The sequence below is a fragment of the Tiliqua scincoides genome, chromosome 9, assembly GCF_035046505.1.
Source record: "Tiliqua scincoides isolate rTilSci1 chromosome 9, rTilSci1.hap2, whole genome shotgun sequence".
In the NCBI taxonomy this organism is placed as follows: Eukaryota; Metazoa; Chordata; class Lepidosauria; order Squamata; family Scincidae; genus Tiliqua; species Tiliqua scincoides.
The window spans coordinates 23,789,654-23,813,461 of NC_089829.1; the positions used below are offsets into that span (position 1 = coordinate 23,789,654).

The 23,808-nt window shown below is 47.6% G+C and overlaps 1 protein-coding gene across 2 annotated transcripts in view; it reads left to right on the top strand.

Moving 5' to 3' along the window:
* PIEZO1 (piezo type mechanosensitive ion channel component 1 (Er blood group)) overlaps positions 1-23,808 on the top strand; it is a 97,870-nt gene that overhangs the window by 24,301 nt on the left and 49,761 nt on the right. For both annotated transcript variants that reach the window (XM_066636926.1, XM_066636927.1), the window contains exon 2: positions 21,732-21,827. In XM_066636926.1, coding sequence (XP_066493023.1) covers positions 21,732-21,827 — 96 coding nt within the window. The remainder of the gene's footprint in view (positions 1-21,731; positions 21,828-23,808) is intronic.

Sequence of the window (23,808 nt, forward strand, 5' to 3'; positions counted from 1 at the left end):
CTCGGGTTGTCAAAAAACAAACAAGCATGAATGTTGATCTCTTTATTTTTGCCAAATACCATCTTTTGTGCTTGTGCACATGTGTATCTTGTACATGTGCGCTCTCTCTCTCTAGCTCTTACTTCAGCTAGAATTAAAGACCAGAATTTATCTGCTCTCCTGCCTTTCTTTTCTTCCATTTATATCTACTAATCTTAGAGACATAGTAGGGTAAAACTTGTATCTTGTTTACCCATTGGCTGAATTACTGTGTTATCACGGATATTTCACAAGCATTATAACTGGAAGAAACTAGGAGAAAGGGGGCTTGGAAATCAAACCCATTCAGGGAATCAAGGGGCAATGTAGTCATCCTGCAACCAGGTGGTGCCTCTCTGAAGTACTGATAAACTTTTCCTTGAGTGAGGATGCAATCCTATACACACATTTACTTGGAAGTAAGGCCCCTTGAACTCAATGGGGCTGACTTCTGTTTAAACATGCATAGGGTTGAGCTGTAAGTAGCTTTGCTCTCTGTACCTTCGCTGGCTGTGTACCCCTTCTGCCTTATGACAAAGAGCTCTGCCTTCTCATGAACAAACTCATGTTCTTTGACAACAGAAAATGGTCCAGCTAGAAAGAGTAATTTACTTATTTTGTATGCAACACTGTAAGCTGTGCTGTTAATTTTAAACATATGCTGGGAAGTAATTATATTGCATTCCTGAATTATTTACTTTATTGTGTGTGTGTGTGGGGGGGGGGAAATTTAACAAGGAAGGCTGTATCCTGTGCTTTTCCCTGGGAATCTAACAGAACATTCCTAATCATGTTTACTCAGGAGTAGATAGGGCTGAGCTCAGTGGGATGTCATCCTAGGCCCACCCCTGTCTGTGAAAACAAAGTTTTATATCCCTATCTCGGAGCTCTCTGGCTTTCCGAACGGTGAAGCAATACTTGTTTTTGCACCAGAAGCATCTTTGTCTTAGTGGGGAGTGTAGGATGGGCCAGATTTAATTTGGGCCTTCTGTGCAAGGTGACCAGATGTCATAACCGCAAAACAGGATAAGTCACCCCAAAATGTAGGACATCCAAAGAAATGTAGGACATGACCAAATAAAAGCAAAAAAAGTAAGATATTCATTTCATGTCATTAATTAAAACACTACATTACTTATTATTAAATTTAATACTATATTACATATAATTTATTAATTACAAAATTTATTAATTACAAATTTCCCCTTTGTTGCTTGCAGGGGAAAGGAGTGCATTTAAGTTCTTTCGCAGGACATGAAGCTAAAAATGAGGACATGTCCTGGAAAAAGAGGGTGTCTGATCACCCTGCTTCTGGGTGCACTGATGTCTGTGCCTGAGAGAGGAGATCCTGGTGTGCAGGTGGTTGCAAACACAAGGCTGGGCTTCTTTGTGACAGAGCAAGATACAAAGAGACAGAATGTGGTTCATTAAGAATTCAGATCTCTTCAGAAGGAAACCCAGTCCACCAGATCTGACACCTCCTTGGTCAATATTGGGGTAGTTAATATCCACAATGGCCTGAGAAACCTATTTGTTAAACTCTGGGAAAGGCACACATTTAATGCTCTGAACTTCTGTGTAGTGAGTTGGCCACCTGGTTCCTTAAGACCTTTGATGCTTAGAATGCAATTCAGAGGATCTTCCAAACCTCAGTTTAGGGGAGTCACAAATGAGACATGGACTTGTTCCCCCTTTGCTTCCCTTGGTGTGAGGTTCTGATCCTTCAGGTCAGAGATGCCCAAACCCCAGCCTGGGGGCCACTGGTGGCCCTCGGGAGCCCCCAACCCGGCCCTTGGGGAGCCCCCAGTCTCCAATGAGCCTCTGGCCCTCCAGAGACTTGCTTGAGCCCATACTGGCTTGATACAACTGCTCACAGCATGAGGACGACTGTTCGACCTCTCACCTGAGCTGTAGGACGAGGGCTCCCTCCACTACTTGGCTGTTTCATGTCTGTGATGCAGCAGTGGCAGCAAACGAAAGGCTGGTCTTGCTTTGTGCAAGACCTTTTACAAGCCTTGAGCTACTGCAAGACCTTCATTAATATAAGTTGTTATTAATATTAACAGTATTTATATACCGCTTTTCAACGGAAAGTTCACAAAACAGTTTACAGAGAAAATCAAACAAACAAGTTCCATCTCCAATAAATTCATTTATGTAAATTTATTCAAATTTGAAATATAAGTTAATTCTTTTTTCCCCCGGCCCCCGACACAGTGTCAGAGAGATGATGTGGCCCTCCTGCCTGTTTGAACACCCCTACTTCAGGTCATTATTTTGGGGGTGGCCTGAGTGGAGCCTCATTAATTCTGGCATCAATAATCTTGTTTTGGGGTTTGCACCTTACATGGATTCCAAGGGTGGTGGTGGTCTTTGGCTTGTATAGGGTTCTGCTTGCCCTGCATTCCCTCTTCCCTGAATCTGGAGCCAGGTTCTGCACAGTGCAGCTGTGCCCATATGATTGCACCACCAAGGAAACATGAAAGCTGGCACTTGGGACAGAATCCCCACTATCACCTGATGAAAGTGCCTGGAGGACGCACTGAAGTGTCTGTGATATGGACATAACATGCACCAGCTTTCTCTCAGTGCTCCGTTGACGAAGCTGCTTTCCGAGCCTGTCCTCCCCACTTGCCAGAGTCATATAGGTTGATCGCTCCACAGCCAGATTTGCGGGGGGGGGGGGGGGGAGGAGTTGCCTTCTCCCTGACACTGCTCAATTGCTCAATCAGAATGGAGCTGACAAGGTTGATGGTGCATGTGACAAAAGAATGCATGGTGGATTATGAGGGTTCAGACCGTCTGCCAGCAGACAATAAGGGGTTCTGGCCCTAGTCCTGCAGCCCGGTTATGTCCTGATTGTCCAAATTGCTGGTTTCCAGCACTGGAGTGGTAGCTTTTGGTGAGACTCCAGTGCCCAGCCGGTGGCTGGCTGTAATAATGCCTTCAGTAGTCTTTCGAGACTGAAGGTTGCCAACCAGGGCTCCCTGCCCTGTCCCAATATACCCACATGTCTGGCTATGTGCAGTCCTGCCCCTGGCTTGCTCAAGAGCCTTAAAGTACAGTGTTACCCAGTAGCTGTTGTTGAATGAAGGACTCTTCTGGAACTGCGTGTTCTAGCCAGCTTCTCAATGCTGTCACGGCGTTCTGCTGCACTGGCTTGGCCACAATGTTACAGACTTGCGGAAGACCCACCAAGCAGGCCAAGTTGTGTGTGGGGTTTGGCATTGAACAGCTGCAAGATTGGATGTGGCAGGGAGCTCTGTTCTCTGCTGCACATGGGATGCTTGCTTTGGCCGAATTTTGGCTTATAACAGTCCTCATGGTCTGCACTGCAGCATAACCGGGTTGCACATGGAGGGAGTTTTATGATGTCAGGAAACAAGAAGAGCCTGTTGGGTCGGGCCAGAGGTCATTAGGCCAGCACCCTTCCTCTCCTGGAGGTAGCCAGATACTGTGGGGAAGCCCACAGGCAGGAGAGAAAGGCATACCCTTCTCTGACAGTGCTCTCCTGCTGCAGCTGGTCTTCAGCTCTGAGCCTGGATGTGACCTACAACCATCATGACTGGCAACCACAGTCTTTTCTCTTTGAATCTGACTGAGTCCCTTTTAAAGGAGAAATGGGGGATGGACAGACAGCAAACAGATCTGTAGATTAGTGACCTGCTGTATCAAGAAGTGCTTCCGTTTGTCTGTACTGAACCTCCTGCCAATCAGTCTGATAGGACATCTCCTTGAAAAAAACCGATCTCTGTGCATTATGAATAATTGTATAAGCCTTTATCACCTCCCCAATCCTAGTTTTCTCCTTTCTAAACTAAGAAGCCCCAAGTGCAGCAGACTTTCCTCACAAGGGAGGGAAGTCAACCCTCTGACCAATGTTTGGTTTGGAACAGGAGCCAAACCCTGCTGAAGTAGTGATGGCCCTCATGCCTCCATACAGGGAGGAGCACAGAAATCTGTCCTGGGAGCTCACTCCCTCCCACCTGGTCATCCTCCAGCAAGAGGGGTACTGATCAGTCCAAGAACTACCAAGGCAGGCTTTGGTGCTGGAGATTGTGGGAGGCCAAAAGTCTTGTTTTCCCTGTCCTGTTGCCCCTGTCAGCTCCAAATAGGTCTCAAAGTGCTACTTCTCTCAATTTCTGAATCCTCACAATTTGGCTTGGCAGATGGCTTTTTGGAATGAGGTCATCCAATGTCAAGAGGTGTGTTTTAAGTCACACTCTGGAGTGTTGAACTTCCAGAAGATGTGATGGTAGCATATTCAGAAGGAATGACTGGCTGAACCTCTTGGCTTCCTGGCCTCTAGGATCAGACTCTGTGGCCAGTCTCCCCTCTGGCTCAAGCAAGAGAGATGTGCTGCAGCGTCCCCTGAGAAGCCGGACCTGCATGTGCGTATAGAGCTGAAGGGCTTCCAGGCCTCTCTTGTGCCTCAGCTGTGCTGAGCATGGCTTTCATATTAGCTGCAGTCTATTTTCAACAGCAGCTGCCTTCAGGGTTGTTATGTTTAAAAAAAGGCTCTTCCTGGCAGGCTGAGTCTGCCACCAGCCCTGGCTGGACAGAAATATGTCTGACCTCCCATTGTCCTGCATGGCAGGGTGGGGGAAGTAGACTGTGCACTGGGGTCAGAAAAACCTCTGTTTGAAGTAGTGATGTTGTTTGGAGAGCACAAAGATCCAAAGGATTCTCAGGTTTTAGATGTGTTGGGGGGCATTTGGCAGGATAAACAAACCTGAGTGGTGAGCAAGGAAGATTTATACATTGCAAGTGAAGACTTTTCGTGGCTTTTTGAAGACTTTTTCTCTTGCCTGTGTGAAGCTGTTAGTTCTGGGAGTCAGATTAGACTCTTGTGAGAATCTTTCAGTAATGTGTCATCTCCAAGATCATTGCAGTTTATTTCTGACATTAATTTTCTAAGACATTAGTGCTCCTTGCCCAGATTTTCCACATCAGAAGGTGCGGAGCAGGTATTTTGCAAGAGAGTAATAGGGATCTGCATTTGGAAAGACAACAAAGCATCCTGTGGCATCTCAAAGGCATATACCTTTATTTCAGTAGAAGCTTTTGTGCGCTGCAGTTCACTTCACACACATGCACACACTCAAGCTGGAGGGAAATGCCTCATGCATCAGATGAAATGGACTTTAGTTCATATAAACGTCTGTTGAAACAAATCTATTTACAGCCCAGTCCTATGCATGTCTACTCAGAAGTAAGTCACATTATGTTCATTGGAACCTGCTTCCAGGTAAGTATGCATAGGATTGCAGCCTTAATCTTTAATGTGCCCCAGGTCTTTTTGTTATGCTTCCTTCTGCTCTGACAGATTTCTATCTCTCTCTGGACTTGGTAATATTTGCAGGGTGGCACATGCGCAGCAAGATTCCAGAAGTTGTGGAAGTATGCTTGTTTCGTAGCTTGGCTAGATATACATTATTGTCAGTTGGCTTTGGTGCATCCGTAGGAACCAAAGATGTTATAGGAGTGGCCCTTGTTTTGGCAGAGCGGAGAGGGTGCTCTCTTGCCTAGCAAAACATCGATTGCACTGTTCGAGCCGGGGATGGCTGCCTGCTGCCTGTGAAGCTCTCCAGGGCCTGGGCAGGGGGAGATGGGAAGCCAAAACAGTTTAAGCACAGCTCTCCCTTCACTGTGCCTTGAGAACCTGCAGAGAGGAAGAGGCGACCGTCTGAACTGTGTGCCTGCACATGCTTGTTTATAGGGGAGGGGTCTGAATCCTAGGACTTCCCTTTTTAAAATGGGAGTTGTTTGGAGGAGGTGGACTTTGCTATCCCCAAAGCCTGGGAGAAGAAGCGTGTTTGTTTGCTCTGTACCTGCCAGCGCTTAGCACATGACGTGGGGAAATGATAAAGGCCCCTTAGGTTTCCATTCAGTGTTCAACCTGGCCACTGTCTAAGACACTAGTTCCCAACCTGTGGTCTGTGGACCACAGGAGGTTCGCGAGACCCTGAGAAGTGGTCCATGAGGTCTTGGGGGGGGGGGGAAATCACCTTTGTTCACTTCTGGTGTCTTGCTGAGCAAGCAATCCCCTATAGACCACCAAAGAGGGCAAAGAACAAGACTGCCCACAGCTACTGAATTGTCAGCTGTGGCTGTGGCTGTGGGTGGTCCATTGTCCATCCTTTTTAATAGTCCATGGGGGAGTGCTTGAGAGATGGACCACCAGAGAGGGTGGAGACCAGGCCACCCTCAGCTGCATGCTGTCTACAACAATCCCAATTTTTGCCTCAGTGGTCCGCAAGCTTCTAAAAGTTGGGAACCACTGGTCTAAGTTACCTGTGATGTTCCCTTTATGAGCAGTGAGTTGCTACAAACAGTGAGTTGCCAGTGGTGCCTGGGGGTGGCAGGGGTTTCCTCCCCCCATTGTCATTTTGGATACTCTTTGATACAGAGGTGATGGAATCCTTGAGATTCTTGCAGGCCAGTAAGACTGTAAGCTGCCTTGGGGTCTTGGACTGGGCTGAGCTGTTCTTTGAAGTGTGCTCCTTGCAGTCATGCCAGGCACAGAGTCTACACCACAGGAGTTATCTGTGCAATCTTTTTCACAGGGGTCTTTTTCTTGCCTCTGGCTTGTTCTTTTCAGTTGCTAAACATGCAGAATGCAGCTTTGTTTGGACCTTTGAAAATGCAATGCAATTCTGGTTCCTACTTCTTCTCCCAGTCCCTAGTTGTGCCACTGTAAAGCTTTGCTCAACAGAACAAGCTTTTATGAGCACTCTCTTCTGAAAGCCTTCTACTTTTAAAAAGAGCCTTCTACTTTTTAAAAAGAAAAACGTTATGATGGGGTTTGGAGAAGGGAATGAGGGAGGCCTGGGGGTCTGCATGGCTCCCCCTTGTGCCTGTGGACTTGCCCGCTTTCTGACTTTTGCCAAACAGGAGAGTGTGTCTCTTCTCCACTCCCCCTTTAACATCCACCTTAATTTGGGGTCACCCCCTTTTTTCCCATCCAGGGCCTGTTGTATAAACATTCTGCCCTGGGCAGTGGCGGCCCCTATGATGTGTGTGTGTGTGTGTGTGTGTGTGTGTGTGTGTGTTTGGACAGTGTTCTTTCCATCATTGGCTTTCCCTGCTGTGTATAGCTCTTGGCACTCAATGCCTGTTTGCTTTCTGTGTTGAGCCTGGTGGAACCCTCACTCACCCTGCAGGATGCAGCAGAGCCCGGGCACTCCAGGTCTTTATGGCTCCTGCCTCTGCTGGGAAAAATAGATTTTTTTTGGGGGGGGGGGGTAAATATAGATTTTTATTTAAAAAGTTTCATACTACAATAAATAATACGAAGGAAAGAAATCACATTTTACATTTTCAACTACAGTCACATTACATCAACTGTTTAACTAGAACACAGAAACATCACGTTATAGGTGGATTCACCCCATCTACCCACTCCCACCATTTTTTCCACCTGTCTCTACCGGTTCTCACCCTTTCATAAGCCACGACGCCGTATACCCTGGAGACCACAAAGTGAACCCATCCCTGCGTGTTGGCGGACTTTTTCTCCTTTATTTCTTTGTCCCTTTGGATGCCCAATGCATAAAGGACATACAGATTTATCAATCTTACCGTAGACCACGGCATGTCCTACCTATCGTCTCCTCCCCTCCGTTGTCCCGCATTACTCGTCATCTTGGGTCCCCTCATACCTCCTGCCGGCTCCTTCCCAGAGACAATAGTCTCCCAGGCCTGTTGGGCCAGTTCGGGCCACTTAAAGGCCCTCGCTACGCCCCTCCACAACTCCTTCGCCAGCATACACTCTTGGACGAAATGGGTTACCGTTTCTATCAGTGGCGGGGCACGTACCGATCTAGAGGGTCCCGACCCTGAACAGGTCGGCCTCTTGCACCTGATCTTCTTGCAACCATGGGTTTGCTGCTCCCACCCTGAGGACCTGATGGAAAGCCCTCCACCTTAATTCCCATAAACTAAAGGGGATTCTCTTCTCGCTAAAGGCACTGTGCGCCACCTCTGCTGGGACATGCTACATAATCCTCCCTCTGCTGGCCATTTGCAGGTTAATGCCTTTGAGAGTCACTGGTAATGAGGGTCTTCTGGTGTGAACTGACCTTTGGGAAAAACAAGATCAAGTTTCTGCCAGGAGGTTCTCTGGCTCTCTGGTATCTGACTGAGTTGCCTGAACAACCTCCCAGTGGTGCTCAGTAACCCTCTTGGATTACTTTGTCGTACAATGCAGAATTCAGTTATGGAATTGGCTGCCCCAAGAGGAGGTGATGGGCACCAGCTTGGATGACTTTGAAAGGGAATTGGCCCATTTCTTGGAGGAGGAGGGCTCTGTCAGGGGCTACTAGTTAGGATAGCTGTGAGAAACCTCCATTGTCAATCTGTCACTGAATGACAGGTGCTGGGGTAGGGGCAACAGCAGGGAGGCTGTTGCCTTCATGCTCTGCTTGCAGGCTTCCCTTTGCAGCATCTGGTTGGCCCCAGTTTGGTCTGATCCAGGAGGGCTGCTCTTATTTTCTTCTTCTTTGACTATGTTTTCCCTGCACTATGAGGACTTCAAAGCAGCTTGCAATAAAACAACAATAAAATCCTTTCTGTTGAAGAAAGCAACCACCTCTCCACTGGCCACCTCAATATTTCATGCTGGGAGCTACTGAGCATGCAAAAACTGTTGTGGAAGGTTGGATGAAATCAGACAAAAGAGGAAACCATGTAGTTGAAATTTGGATTGTGGCTATAACTGAAAATAGCCGAAAGAACAAAGCGATGAAAGTCAATTGGGTGAAAGACAAGGCATTACTGTATGTTTTATAAATGTATGTGCTTCTGCATACCTGGGCAGTGTCTCAAGTGTCAAAACTGCTCCGCTATTTTGTTTGCAGTCCAGTAGGCACACCAGCATGTGATTTCCCTGTTTGAAAAGAAAAGCCTTGCTGAATCAGGCTCTGGGGGGCTCATCTAGCCCTGTTCATTTCCCCCAGTGGCCCACCAGCTGCCCCTCAGGAGAGAAAGGCAGACCCCTCTCCTGCCACGACTACCCTGCAACTGGGAACTCAGAGGCAGACTCTTGCTGAACCTAGAGGTCACGCCCAGCCATCCTGATTAGTAGCCAAGGAGGGATCCGTGCTCGGTGTTGTTTATTTCTAGCAGGTTATACCAGCAAAATCTGAACAAGGCATTAAGCTCAGCAGCTCTCAAGAAAGTGAGAAATGGGCATAATGATTTCACAGTGGGAAGGGCTGGAGCGTGTACAGAGCAGGCATTTTCCAGCAGGCCCCCACTGGGGTGGAATGTTTGGGCATGTGGAGATGCTGGCTTTGGGTGGACTGTTCCTCAATGCAGTGTCCAAGCACATGACCTTTTCTGGAAGATTTGCAGCTGGCCTGGTGGTAGGCAGGCCCAGACACCAAGGAGGAAGGTGGAATCCTGGGTGTGTCTCAAGCCTTTTCTGTGCTTGAAACTCCTATTCCAAATATGGTTGAACTATTGGCCCTGGAGCCAGGCCAGAAGAGGGGAGGGGGATTGGTGCCTTCAGGCAGCCTGCAGAGCAAGTTTTTCAATTCTCTGTTTGCCCCCAGATGGACGAGACAGATCTTGTGATCACCAGCATCCTTCCTTTGTTCATTCTTTCAGCCATTGGCAGAAAGAAGCAAGTTTAGTGTGGATACCTTCATGTTTGTGTGCCAGCACCATTAAGGAGCTCTTTGTCCTGGTCTATGGCTGGGGTAGTTTCCCTAGCCACTTTTTCCAGTCTAACATACCATTGGTGAGACAGAGAGTTGTAGAAGGGGCTTTGTTACTTTAAACTCTTTGAAAAGACCTGTTGTATGCCTGTCACCTGCAAATGCCACCCTAAATATCTGAGCTACTGTGATGTCATGGAACGTTCTAAGTGATCAGGGGGAAGCAGACAGCAAAAGAGTGTTGACAAACATTTGGTGGCAGAAGTGATGGATCAGAAACATGCACAGGTCTTGAGGACAGGGAACATGTTCTTTTGATACAAAGAGTGATCCTGGGTGCTTAGAATATCAGGCTGCAGCAGGGAAGATCCAGATTCAAATCCCCTCTCAACCAGGTAGCCTGCTGGATGACCTTAGGCCAGTTGCTTGCTTTCATCCTATCTCACCTCCCAGGGTGGTGGGGATAGAAGGGAGAGGGAGAAGCATGGGTGCCACTCTGCGCTCCTTGGAAGAAGGGTGGGATGAAAAGGAATAAATAATACGGAAGTGGTGGAAATGGATTTCAGGACCGAGGAGGCTGGGAAGCAAAACTCTGGGGAAGGAGATGTTACAGCTGAACAAGCCATTTCTTAACAAAATAAGGCATTGAACCCCTTGAAACTGACTATTGGGTTAGTCACTTGCATTCAACATACCCAACCTGTAGCTGCGCCCAACATAATTCCACAGTTTCCAACTGGGTGGGTTAAATGGCTTCCTCTCCCCAACATGAGCTGGTGTCTTCTGTCTTGCTGGATGTCAGGAATTGAGGGGGCTGGAACTCTTGTGCCCAAAGAGGTCCAGCACACAAGGGGCTCCACAGCAGCAGTTCAGATAAACTGCAAAAACCCAGGAAAGGTCTGCCTCCACTTCACTCTCTAGCACAGAAGGAAATATGCATTTTTGTTCCATGAGCTCATACGTGTCCTTGTCCGCGTTTGGCAACTGTTGGAGGGTTTGGACTTTGCAACCAGGCGTGTGACTTCCTTCAGGTCCGGCTACTCATCAGTCTTCCTCGCTGCCTCCCAGTGGGGAAGATGGCACACTGCACCCAGAGCTAAGCTGCTCTTCCTCAGAGTCTCCCTTTGGAGATTGACAGGGGTGCAGTCTGGACAGAGCCAGGCATGGCTGGGGAACAGTCAAGGCAGGAGGGATGTTTGGCATTAATGTAGTCCACTGATGGGGGGAAGAAGCCTAGAGGTGGGAACAGGGAGTAAGACAGAGCTGTCAGTCCTACACAGGTTTACTTCAAAGGAATCCTTGCTGAAGTTCAAAGGCATCCTGGCGGATACCGTGGTAGCCAGACCCTGACTCTGTGGAGCTACTGATGCTCATGACACTCTCACTGCTAAGTGCTGGGTGGGGAGCGCAGATTTCTCTAGCTTTGACCAGTGCTGCATTACAAGGGCACGGATCCTGCCATTTTGAGCATCGTGGTCATCATATTCTGGTGCAAGGCCAGTGGTGGGCAGTAGCAGGAGTTCCAGGGGGCACAAAATCTCCTAAGTCTACGCTCTGTCCATCTTTGTGTAGTGTTTTACTCTGCAGGTGGGGGAGATCTGGGTGGTTGGGGTCTGTATGGAGGCTATTTAGTGCCATTCTTGGCATGCCAGAATGTTTGGTGATTGCCATGTTCCTTGGAGAGAGAGAGAGAGAGAGAGAGCGTACACACACATTTGTGTTTGTTCCTTTGAGTGGGTCTTTCTGCCTACGCACTGAACGGTTGCACCTTTCTTGAATCCAAGCATTTCCTGAATATTTCCTCAGGAAGTGGTATTGTGCTTGTGCCCTCAGAAGCATTTGTACATTTTTAAAACTTCCGGAGGCCTTGGAAGCCACAGGTAAACACAGGAAAGGCTGGGTGTGCTCTCCTCCTATACAAGAGCATGGAGTTTAAAGTTGTTTGTGCCCACTGCAGCTGTTGATGGGATAGGCTCTGGGCTGAATGAGAAAATCTCTTTTGGGATCCTTTCTCTTTCTGTATTGCTGTCGCCTGGTGTGTGTGTGAGATCAGGAGGGCAAAATCTAGGCTGACTCCCTTGAAAGCCAGGCCTTGTGACTTTGCCTTGTAAATGCTTCTTCTTTTGAAATTCAAGTGTGGTTTATACATTTGTGAGTGAGTGAGAGAGAGAGAGAGAGAGAGAACCCAAGAAAAGGTGCTGAAAATGCACTTTAGAGGGGCAAACATGGGCAAAATCGGTTACTGGATTGCAGGCCACTGTTTTAACAGTTGTTTCTCTGGTTGCCTGGGGTGAATCAGGATTGCCTTCAGGTAACCAGACTCATACTAAAAGAAGTTTCTTTTCCTTCCTTTTTAAGGCATCAGCTTGCCATAAGTGACCACTATACCCATGTCTGGGCAAGTGAAAAAGCTCCAGATGTTAGGGGACTTCAGAATTGCATGGTCTTTAAGGCTGAGCGCAGGGATTTGTCAAATAATAGTAGACTTCTTTGTCGGATCATGGCACAAGGTCCATCAGTGGCCATAATAGCTAAATGGAGCCTCCACATTCCGAGGCATTCTGCCTCTGAGTATCAGATGTACCACAACACAAGCAGAAGAGCACGGTTGTCTTTTTGCAGGAACATCTGACTGGTTACTGTTGAGAAGACAGTGCTGTGCAAAATGGTCTTTGTTCAGAGCCAACAGGGCTCTTTTATATGTCTAACCGATACCACAAACTTGGACAGAAACTCTGGGTGCAATTTTGCCTGTGCACCTACTAGACTGGCACCTGGCACCGTTTGTGCAGGCTTGTGTGTCCGTATGGATTCTTGGATGCTTGTATTACGGGTGACCTTTCTAAGCAGCCCAACCTGTGACTAGATAGCTTTCTGAGCCAGGAAGAGTTCCCGCTAGAGCCGCTCGGATTGCTGCTGTTTCTCCTAATATGCCGTGCAGCAATCAAAGACAAAACGCGTGTCTGCCTTGAGGCTCTGCATCACACCCTTGCTCCACATTTCTCCACCAAGTTCAGAACTGGCCAGCTGGTTTTCACTCCCAAAATTAAATCGTAGTTTTGCCTAAGAATAAACCCCAGCAAAGAGGAAAGTTGATCTTGTGATTGCAAAGACGACTTACTGTTGGGCAACATGCCAGCTGAGATTGGAATGCTCTGCAGTGATGTTGCGTGTGGTCTGTGGCCCTGGTGCCGATGTCTAAAATGAGTTGTGCCAGGCCTCAAAGGAACTTGACAATTGTGTCTCCTAACATAGTAGCCCTTTTTCTCTGTTTAAACATGGAAAGGGACTGGTGCAGGGGGAAAAAAGATTCCACCCATGCCAGAGCTTACATTTTGCTCCAGCATTCAGCTGTGGCAGCCTGTTTTCAAAGCCAGTGCCCTGGAGGAGGCTACTTTGACTACTCTGAACATGTACATGTTGTCCATGTGCAGAGTGCATTCTGCTCTTCACTCAGGAGCTATGGAGAGGTTGCATCTGTCAGAGATTTGGGACATGGTTCCATAATTGGAGGGTTCTGTTTCCAGCCAGACTTGCACTTATCTTCTCCCATTGGAACTCGGTGGGGGGGGATCGTCCATATAACCATCACAACTAATCTCCTGCAAAAATTATGTTTGTTAAGTAGCTGTCTTTGCTCACTTAATCCTCCAATTCTCTCTCTCCCTCCCCTTGCTTTGTTGGAGTGCAAACCCCTTGGGCCATGGACCTGCCCTTTCTGTTGATGAAACTCCGCAAAGGTACACGTGGCTCAATACCAGAGAACAACTAGGGTGGCAAAGGTTGGAATGGCCGGTTTGTGAACCACCCTACTGGCTCTTACCCTCCACCTCCTCCAAGATCTCCTCTGACCCAGGATTCCACCTGCCGGGCTGTCATGTCAGATCTGTTCACAGCCACAATTAATGTTTTGGGTCAGACTATTGACAGCTGCCATCACCTTTTTCATTAGCCATTGACCCAGCGCTGGCAGAAAGCAAGCTCATCTCTTTCCCTCTTGGATGCTGGCAAAATGCACTGAGCCGTTGGCTGACTTTTTGCTGAGGCTGGCTTTGTGCGTGCTCCTGGGCTTGCTCGCGTTCCCAAGGACTCGGCGTGATCAATAGGGAAATGAAGCTCATGTGGATAGGAAGCCTAGCTAGAAGCTCAGACCAGAGAAGTCCTTATTCTCAGCAGGTCTTTCCTTATAATTTTGTTTCAGTTGCCGCAACCCCCATGTAGCAGGTCCTACATCAATACCCAGGCTTTACTATTTCTGAGATGAAAATAGGGGTATATTTGTAACAGTTTTTGGACCCTTGATCCCGGCCCTCCCAGCCCCCATTACACATTTCTAAAAATTATGCTGCATTAACTGTACTGTATTTGTTGTATTCTGCAACAGCCTATCACCTGCTTATCTAATAGTCAAGAGAGTGTTTGTTCTGTTGGGGGAAAATGTGATTATCTTACAATATGTTATCAACAGTTTAAATTATATGCCAGCAGCTGCAATGTGTAGTGTTGCTGCATCAAGCACATGTGATGTCTTTGGGTGGTTTGTGCCTGTGGCCAACATTGGTTCATTTTGCAGTATACAATGTGTAAAACTCATCCCCCCCAGCTCCCTGTTCCTGCCCCCTGTGCAGTGTAAAACATTCCCCCCCAGCATCCTTTGATAACGAATTTTCATTTTACAATATCCTCTGTTTACTCAACACCTCTAGTTTTCTCCTGTGCTTTTAAATTACATTTTCTGCCACTGAAATTGTTGAGGAAAAGCCTTACAGAAGTGACTGTTGCTAAATAACTAGAAACTCACAACTCCTCCGATTCTAAAACTTGTCCAAATGTGATAGTGCTACCCCTGCTAACTGAGTAAGAGGCACTTTTTAAGTGGGTGCTCTTTTATTTAACGGGGGGAGAATAACTGACCCACCTCACCCCAGCACTGTCTTTTCTAGTGGCTGTCTGCTGGTATTCTTTTGCATCCTTTTAGATTGTGAGCCCTTTTGGGACAGGCAGCCATTAGTTGTTTGTTTGATTTTCTTTGTAAACCGCTTTGTGAATTTTCTGTTGGAAAGCGGTATGTAAATACTGTTAATATAATAATATCCAGGATTGTCACTCCTGGATTGGCCTTTTCAGCCACACTAGACGCTGTTCCAGAACCACCTTTCAGAGCGCGATACCATAGTCTTTCGAGACTGAAGGTTGCCAATACATACAATATAATAATAATTGTATTGGCAGCCTTCAGTCTCGAAAGACTATGGTATCGCGCTCTGAAAGGTGGTTCTGGAACAGCGTCTAGTGTGGCTGAAAAGGCCAATCCCGGAGTGACAATTCCTTCCACTCCGGGAGCAAGTGCAGTCTGTCCCTGGTCTGTCTCCCTGGCTATGGGCCTTCCGTCTTTGCCTCTTTGCCTCAGACTGCTGGCAAAGTGTCTCTTTGCCACTTTTCACTCTTCATAATAATAATAATAATAATAATAATAATAATAATAATAGTGAAACCATTAGGACTGGTAAGTTTGCTGTCTAAAGCAAAAAAACTCAGAGGGTTCTTTTCACCTGGACCAAGAAACTAGTCCTTAAGAGGGAGCCCACCACGAGCCAGCTTTAAACCTTCTTGCTCTTCCAGTGTTTCTCCAGCAGTGGACCATGGAAAAGCCATTTTACCTACAGTTACATTGCTTGCATTGGATAGGCACTTTCAGCAGGTAACATTTTGCCTGTGAGCAAATGGCTGCATTCTTCATCTAGGCCAGAGTGGGAATCGGGTGGAGAGAAGGGGTCATTCTCCCAGAAACCTCTTGTGCAGAGGCTTCCTTGCCTATGCAATGTGCCTGGTCTTCAAGGTGGAGGAGGAAACGGAAGTGGTTTGGGACAGTCCTGGAGTCCTGATGTTTCCAGCAAGACTTTTGCGGACGTGCCTTTTCTGGGACGGGATGACAGGGTGGGGTGTGTAGGAGGGAGCTGTGCCGACAAGTTCCCATGGCCTCTTTCTCCTGCCAAAACAGATAACATGCTCTTGTGCTTACCTGCAAGAGAGGAGCTGCTTTGAGCAAGGGGGGAAGGCAGGCAGGCAGGCAAGCAAAATCACACACAAGAGATGCTAGCATTGAAACTTAAAAGGAGAGCAAATGGCCCTAGACCAGTGTGTTTCAACCAGTGCGCCATGGCACATTGGTGTGTCATGAATAGTCTGCAGGTGTCCTGTGGGAGTTTGGAGGTGGCCTATTTAGTAGTCAGGTTGTTGGGTGGTGTTGTTACCAAAAAGGGCTGTTTTGGTTTAGGGGAATTAGTACACTACCCTTTTGGAACTTCAGGATCGCAGGCTAGATAACAAGACAGCGTATTGCATAGAAATTCCCTTTTAGCTTAAGGAGGAGACTGGGAGAAAGATAATTTTCAATAGGATTATATTTTTATTGCAAAAACACACAGGTAAACACAATGCACATAGAAAATTGACAAGTATAGGTTTCTAGTACTTGTATCTAGTGTACCTAGCTTATGGTGGTTGCATGTGAGCAGTATTTGGTGCCTCAGAGGAAATCAGGAAAAGGGAAATTTGTAGGGGAGGATTTTCGGGATCTCTGGTCTGCCAACCCAGTTGCTGACTAAAGATGGGGAGAGAAGGGGAGAAAAAAAAGGGGGGTGAGAAGGGAAAAGGTTCCAGACGCAGATATAGTTACCTGTCCTGAGGAGCAAATGGATAGGGGGGGGGAAGTCCTGGAAGGAGGACCTCTGCCTTGGAGGGGCAGCCAGAGAGAGAGACCATGTGCCGGAGTCCTCTCTTAAAAAGGATTTTTTTTTGTGACCCAGATGGGCTGAGCTGGGGGAAAACTGCCACCCACCAGGGTGTTTGGGGCAGAGCTGGGGGAAAACTACCACCCACCAGGGTGTTTGGGGTCAGGATGTGAAAGGATTATCAGCTAATGGCTGGCTTCCTGGCTGGGGAATCTTACACAATAAGCAGTGATTGATTACACTAATACAACAATAGAGGACATTTAAGCAACGATTTACTATGCCAGCCTAGGGTGGTGGAAGTTGTGTGAGTTTGTAGCTTGACCAGGGTTTTTTGGAAGTTTGGCCTGTGAGAAGTTTAATGTGTTTGCATAAACAGTGATTGGATTAGGAGACACAGTGATTGGGTTAAACAATACACATTTTTAGGAGACATTTAGGAGAATAGGAGACATTTACTTGTCCCTAGAGAACTGGATGATCTGTAGCCATGAGCTTGTGACTTGACTTGATTGTGGCCTGAATGTTGAGGTTTGGCCTGCATGATATTTTAGTCCATAATACATAACCAGATAGAAAATCACAACTTGAAAGGCAAAAGGGGATTTTCACGTAACAGTGTAAGACTTGCCAATTGTCAAAAAAACTGATGGTGTGCCTTGAGAATTTTAGCACTTTATGGGGCTGTGGGATGAAAATGGTTGCAAATTGCTATCCTATATTGTAGACATCCCTCCCACCTCTCTTGCTGTTCCACTGTGTGTAAAGTGAATATAATATGCAGTGTTTTGCATGCATACTGTGCTCTTAAGGTGCTCAGCACTTCAGGCACATGAGCTTGCTGCAGTCCTTGCAGCAGCTTGCAAGCGAGAGTAGCAGCACCTCTGAGCTGAGAGATTGTGCCCAGGAGGCCTCTTTGGAATTCATGACCTGGGCAAGATTCTGCCCAGGACTTCCCATGTTGTCACTTGGCCCCTGGACAGCCAATTGTTGTTGTCTCCAAACAGGGCTTTGGAAACAGCCTCTGGAGCCAGCCGTCCTCTTGATGGGCAACCCAAAGACACCCAGAGCCAGGTGGATCCAGTTGCTGAGAAGGGTCCCTACTTGGTGAAAAGTGGGGCAAGGGGGCATTGAGAGCAAGGGTAGCAACTCTCCCAGCTGAATCTTTCTCATTGTCCCTGCCCCCCTCCTGTATTTGCAGAACTTTGCTCAGCTCTGGAGAGTGTGTGGAACTATTTCAGAGAGGGAAAGAGGCTGGTGGGACGGGGAGGGGGAGGCCAACGTGGGTGTGGAAAGTGGGTGGGAGGGGAGGCTGTTGCATAAGCGAACAATGCATGCCCTGGAAACTTGCAAAAGTTTTTCCACCAAAATACCTGTCAACGCCTCCAGCCTCCTCTCCTCCTACTGTCCACTTCAAGAGTTGTGTCTTCAGATTGATTGTGCAATATTTTTTTAAAAAATTGCACATACTGCAGTTTACCAACCCGCCTGGTGTTTTTTCTGAGGAAAAGCAACACTCCTGGCAGCCAGCCAGTTGGGAGGCTGTCCGACCCAGAGCCCTCTTTTTCTTCACTGCATTTCGATTGTGCAATCTGAACAGCTGGGGGGGGGGGAGATTCTAACATCTTCTTTCAAGTTATTGTTTGTTTTTTAAGTGGTTGCCTTAATGGAAATTGGACAGAGGGGAGGGAAAGCCTGGCTCTGCAGTTTGCAGATCTACAGCCAAGAGCTATTGCTAACAGCCCCCCAGAGATGTGGTGAGGCAGGAGGAGCTTCTGCAAGGTTGTGCCCTAATTTGTCTCTTTTTCTTTGTTGTTGAGGGAATTGGACATCAGGTGACATCTGCTGGCCACATCTAGCTCCTGTTGGTGATGGCACCTCAGCCCGGTCATCGTTTTCCATGCCTTGATAACGGCCAGATCAGAGTGCTGCAAAGCACATTTCTATAGGGCTGCCTTTGAAGACTGTTCGTGCATGCAAACTGTGGCAAACTGCTTGCTGACAATATTGGCCTAACCTGTCACTTGTGCAAACCATCTGCACCAGCTGCCAGTTTGTTTCTGGGCCCAGTTCAAAGGGCTGGATCTTACTTTGAACCCTAAATGGCTCAGATCCTGACTCTCTTAGGCAATCACCTATTTAGTTTCCCCAGCACATAAGACCTTCTGAGGTGGCCCTGCTCCATGTTTCACCTTTTGGGGACACTGGAGTATCTTCCAACAACAGGACCTTTTCTGTGGCTGCACCAATGTTGTGGAACTCACTCCCATAGAAGGCTCAAACTGCCTCCAGGACACTGTGTATAAACAGTCCTGTGTCACCTGGCTTTTGGAAACAGAGCTGATTTATTGTTGCGTTTGTGCTGTGCTACTGCTATTGATTTGCTTTATTTTGTTGTGGATTTTTATGTCGCAAGCCACAATGGTTTATCCAAATAGTGACATCAAAATGATTTTAGCTAATAATAAAACAAAACTCTGTGGTGAGAGAGGGGTGGGTCCAATCATGGTGCAGAGAACACAGCCTGGGAAGGGAAAGAAGGACACTGTAGACCTGGTTACAGTTCTGCTTCTTTAGGCACACCTTCCATTCACCTTTACTGTGGGTGAAAGATTATGCAATGTTTATCCTTGTTTGTCAGAAGGCTGAGCCAAGCCTGGGAAGAAAAAAGCAGCACAGCCCATGGCCTGGGTTCGGGTTCATGACCTTGATTCTCCCTGAACACCTGGGAAGCAGGATCCAAAATATGTCACGAAGATACAGATGGGGCAATTTAATCTAAGAGGAGTGCAAACCAGATCAGATCTCACCAGATGTGACTTGGGTTTGTGCACTAGCTTCTCATGTGATGTCCTATCCCAGATTGCCTGGAAAAAGTGCCCAGCCAAATGAGACAGGACGTCTCCTTGCAGTCGTGTCCGAACAGCCACTGCCCCACACTGGGGTGCTCTTCCAAAAATGTGGGCAGCTGACAAAGTGCAGGTACCTTTTTAAAAATCAAATTAAAAGGAGGTGTGTACAGGTGTGGACTCTGGGGGCTGTGGCATTGCTAGGTTCTGCGGCCTGCTTTAGTCTGGATGATTGACTTTCCCATCATCCTCAAGAATCACTCCTTTGGTTGGGTTGTTGTGCAAGCTGCTGACTCGTCGTCATCTTTAACATTGCCCAACTGCCTGCATTTGTGATTTTCCAAAAAGGAAATGCACACTAACCTCTCTCTCTCTCGCTCTGTGTGTGTGTGTGTGTGTGAAGGGGGAGGGAGGACATTTTTGGTCTCCATAAATGTTTTATCTTCTATTGCTATATTTAAATAAAAACAAATATCAAGTTGCAGAATTAGGATGCATTAGCTAGGGTGGCACTGTGTTTCATGGTTTAAATTTACTCCATTGTAATCTTGCCTTGCTTGCCATCATGTATGGTGTTCCCATATAGTTACACATCCAGCCCCAGACCTGTTTAGTTTCAGCAAGGTTGCCTTTAAACCAGGGCCCTGGGACCAGGTTATTCCTTGACTGCAGAAAGTCTCTCGCTTTCCTTTTGGTCCTGTCCCCTTGCCATGGGGCTAGTATTCATGCTTGGATGCACCAGCAATTGAAGGTCTTGTACTGTATCTGTGTCTTGTGATCTTGTGTCTGTTGTCTTGTGTGCTCCCTGGGGCATTTGGAGGGCCACTGTGAGATACAGGAACTGGACTAGATGGGCCTTTGGCCTGATCCAGCAGGGCTCTTATTATGTTCTTACGTATCCATCATTCACAAGTCAGCTATTGGGATATGCCCTTAGTGTTATCTTCCCTGGGGTGGTTATCACCTTGTTAGCTTGATTTATCCTCCAGATGTTTGTACAGTATATTCTCATCTTCTGCTTCTGATGAATCTGGCCCCCTCTTACCCAAAACTTATGTGCTACAGGAACCCAGTTGAGGAAAAACTTCTCTCTATCCCTTTGTGTAATTTTGGAACTCGGGGGTCAGGTCAGCCAATGAAAGGAACTGGCTGTCAGTTCAGGATAGACAAAATGAAATATTTCATTTTCACAAACACATAATTAACTTCGCTACCACAGGAAGTGGTGTTGGCCACAGCTTTGGCTAGCTGTAAAGGGGTATGAGATGCACTGGTGGAGAAGGGGGGGAAGTCCTTGGGCAACTCTTGGCCATGAAAGCTCTGCATTCTTCCTCCAAGTACCCCTTGCTGAGGGGGCCAACAGGGATTCAGCCCTTGCATTCAACAGGGAGGGCTCTTGCTGAAATGCCCTCAAGTGGGTGGGCTTCCTGAAGGCATCTGGTTGGCTGCTGTTGGAAAGAGGATGCTGGGCTTGGGTGTGATCCATAGCCATGTTAGTCTGCCACAGCAAAAGCACCAGAGTGTCTTATGGCACCTTTAAAGACAGACATAATAGGGTCTCCTTTCTCAAACCAGAAGCTTATCACCAGCTCTGCTGAACTGCCTATAAAAATGCCACCAGGCATGATCAGTGATGTATTTCTCTGGAGTAAGTGCTACTCAATTCGGAGAGTGGCTTGACCCTAGATAGCTCTCATCTCTGTGGCTTTGGCTGTGGCTCGGGTTTTGTAACCATCTTTCCTTTCCCTCGCTGCCATCCAGAGGGAAACATCTGTGGTCTCTCTGTGTTCTGCCAACCTGCTTGGGTGGCTGGCGATGTTTGATCGATGTGTGACCCAGGAAAGTGACAGCTGGTTCAGGAAGCCTGGCAGGCTCCTGCCTTAGCCCGTGATTTTGCCTCCTAGGTTCCTGCAGAGAGGGGTGGAAAAACATAAAGGAGATGAGGACCTGGAAAAATCCGAGGGAGAATTTGTTCCGCTTCAGGAATCTCTCGCACTTTTTCCCTCAAGCTCATCCTGGCTGAGGCCCAGGGCATCGACGTGTGCCAGGGGGAATCGGGTCTGAGCTCTGGATGATCTTTTAAAAATTCCAGAGCACGTGGAGTTGTAATTGTGCATGCTGGAATACTGTACTCCGGATGGCCTCACCACCCTCACACTCTTGTCCAAACCAGGTGCTCTCAGTCTGAACCAGGGGCCTCCACAAGAGAAGGAAAAAAGTGCCACATAAGGCAAATTGGACACAAGGAATAATGAATTGTTGTGGCCCTGGTGTTTGTCTAGGCTAGGATGTAAACTTCTCTCTGTGACCTCCCAAGTTTGACTTGCTTCATGCTTCCAACATTCTCAAGTTTTACCTGCAAGCAACAGCACCTGTAGCATAAGCTACTGCTCCCCCCCCCGCCCCCCGGTGAGCCAGGATCTGGTCCAGCTTGTTCTGACCCCACCTCTGTCTTTTTCCCCTCTCTTTAGCATGTCTGTTCCGGTTCAACTGCCTCTCACTCGTGTATCTTCTCTACCTCCTGCTACTGCCGTGGTTCCTGGGACCAACGGAGTACACCATTAGAGGTAAGGAGCAGATGACATGATGGTGCCATCTGTCTGCGTTGTACCATCCAAAGGAAAATAAGAGTCTGCTTGTGACAGCCCTGGGGATCACTGTAGGGGGCCTGCCTTGTCCTTTGTCAAGGGCTCTTTTGGGTATCCAGCATTCATTTGCTCTGCATCGGCCTGTCTTGTGCAGAGCCAAGGAGGTGGATTTTGGCTGTCCTTGGCTGATCTCGGCTCTGCAGGGCTTCAGGCAGTGATCTTTTTGACGGGGAGTGTGCCGGGCACCTTCCTGCAAAGCAGGGGCTCTCCCAATTATGCTATAGTACACAGTGCCAGTTCAAACAAATGCACAGATGCAAACGATACCAGAGGGAGTATCTGAGCAGGTGGTGGCTTTGGATCCCCTGGTTGAGAGTGTCTGGTTTTCTGGCTCACTGGTCTCCTAACAGTGACTGTCACTTGATGCTCTAGATGAGCAAAGTGTAGGAGAAGCCCCTTGGGGAGGGCCATTGTGGAACGCTAGGCTCTAAGATTCCCACTGCCTTGCCTCTGCTTCCTGGCTTTTCTCACAGTCCAATCATAAACACGTCTACTCAGAAGTAAATTCCATTATAGTCAGTAATGCTCACTCCCAGGTAAGTGTGACTAGTATTGCAACCTCAGTCTGCTGCATGTGGAACAGAAAGGCAGAGCCCAGCAGGCTTTATTTCCCCAGTGTTACATTATTGTTCCCCTTGAACAAGCCTGCCTTTGGTTTCCTTCCTGCCAGGCTCATTCCAAGGATCTCAGTGGGCTGCACCCTTTGCTGTGGACTCAGCCACTTCCCAGCTGGCCTATGGCTGTGTGCCAGGGCCATCTCCTGTTTCGGATAGGAGGTGTAATAAAGCCTTCCTGTTTGGAAGGATGGGAGTATGTCGCCCTGCCCTGCCCTGCCTAGCAGTTGGCTTTGCTAGGAGTCCACCCAGCCTGGAAGGTTCGACCTGGAAGGCAGTCACGCTCATCACGTAGAGCAAAAGTAAGCAGGAGGTGCTTTGTCCAGCCTCTGCCAGGAATCCATGGTTTGCAAAGCTCTTCTTTCTCTTGCCTGTTCTTGCTCCAGGGTGACCGTCTTTTTATTGTATTTTTTTACAATAAAAAACTAAAAAGGCTCATGTAAAACAGGCAAAAACAGACTTGCTCGATATTTGCTCACCTTTTGCATCAAGCGAGATGGGCAAACGCACAGAGAACATGAGGATAGCCCTACTTGCCCAGCACGTAGCAGCCATGCGAACCAAATACGGGATTCCCTGTCACCACTGTCTGCACACATTTTGGCCCTCGGTTGGTCTTGTTCAGAATGACTGTCCTCCCTAGAAAGCAGTGCACTTGGGCAGATCACATTATAACAACCCAGATATTTATAACAACTACAAGTGCACCATAAATAATATGCAAAGCCTGGAGTCCTCCCAGCATGCACATGGCCTGGACTGCTGAAGTCATACTTTTAGTCAACCGCTTTACTCTGTGTCAGAACAATTAAAATTCTGTGACAAAATCTGTCCAGGAAACTCTCAATTCCAGGCCTGTCAGGGCAGGGCTCTACCTTCTCCCTTTATGTGAACTGCCATGCGCATTGATGGTGTGATATAAGTAGCTCATGGGATTTATGGAAACCAAGTCAAACTGCCTACTTATTCTTGTTTTGCTTAATGTGCTTGGCCGCTTGTACAGTTTTGCACAATTTATTTCGTTGGAAATCCTCTTTAGCCACCTCTTCTGAGATTTTCAATGGCCTGTACATGTTCAAGCATGCATAACCTGATGGAAACTTGAATCTTGTTCCTTTAGCAAAAGCTGAGATCCCTGGGAAGCAGAATTCTGCACCCAGCATAGCATGATGTGGCTATTCTGCATGTGCTTTCATGGAATCACCATGCCCATGTGCCTCTGCATGTACGCTGCTGCTGCTTCCTGAGCTGAACTCTGCTTCCTCAGAGCTGTGCACAGCATCAGT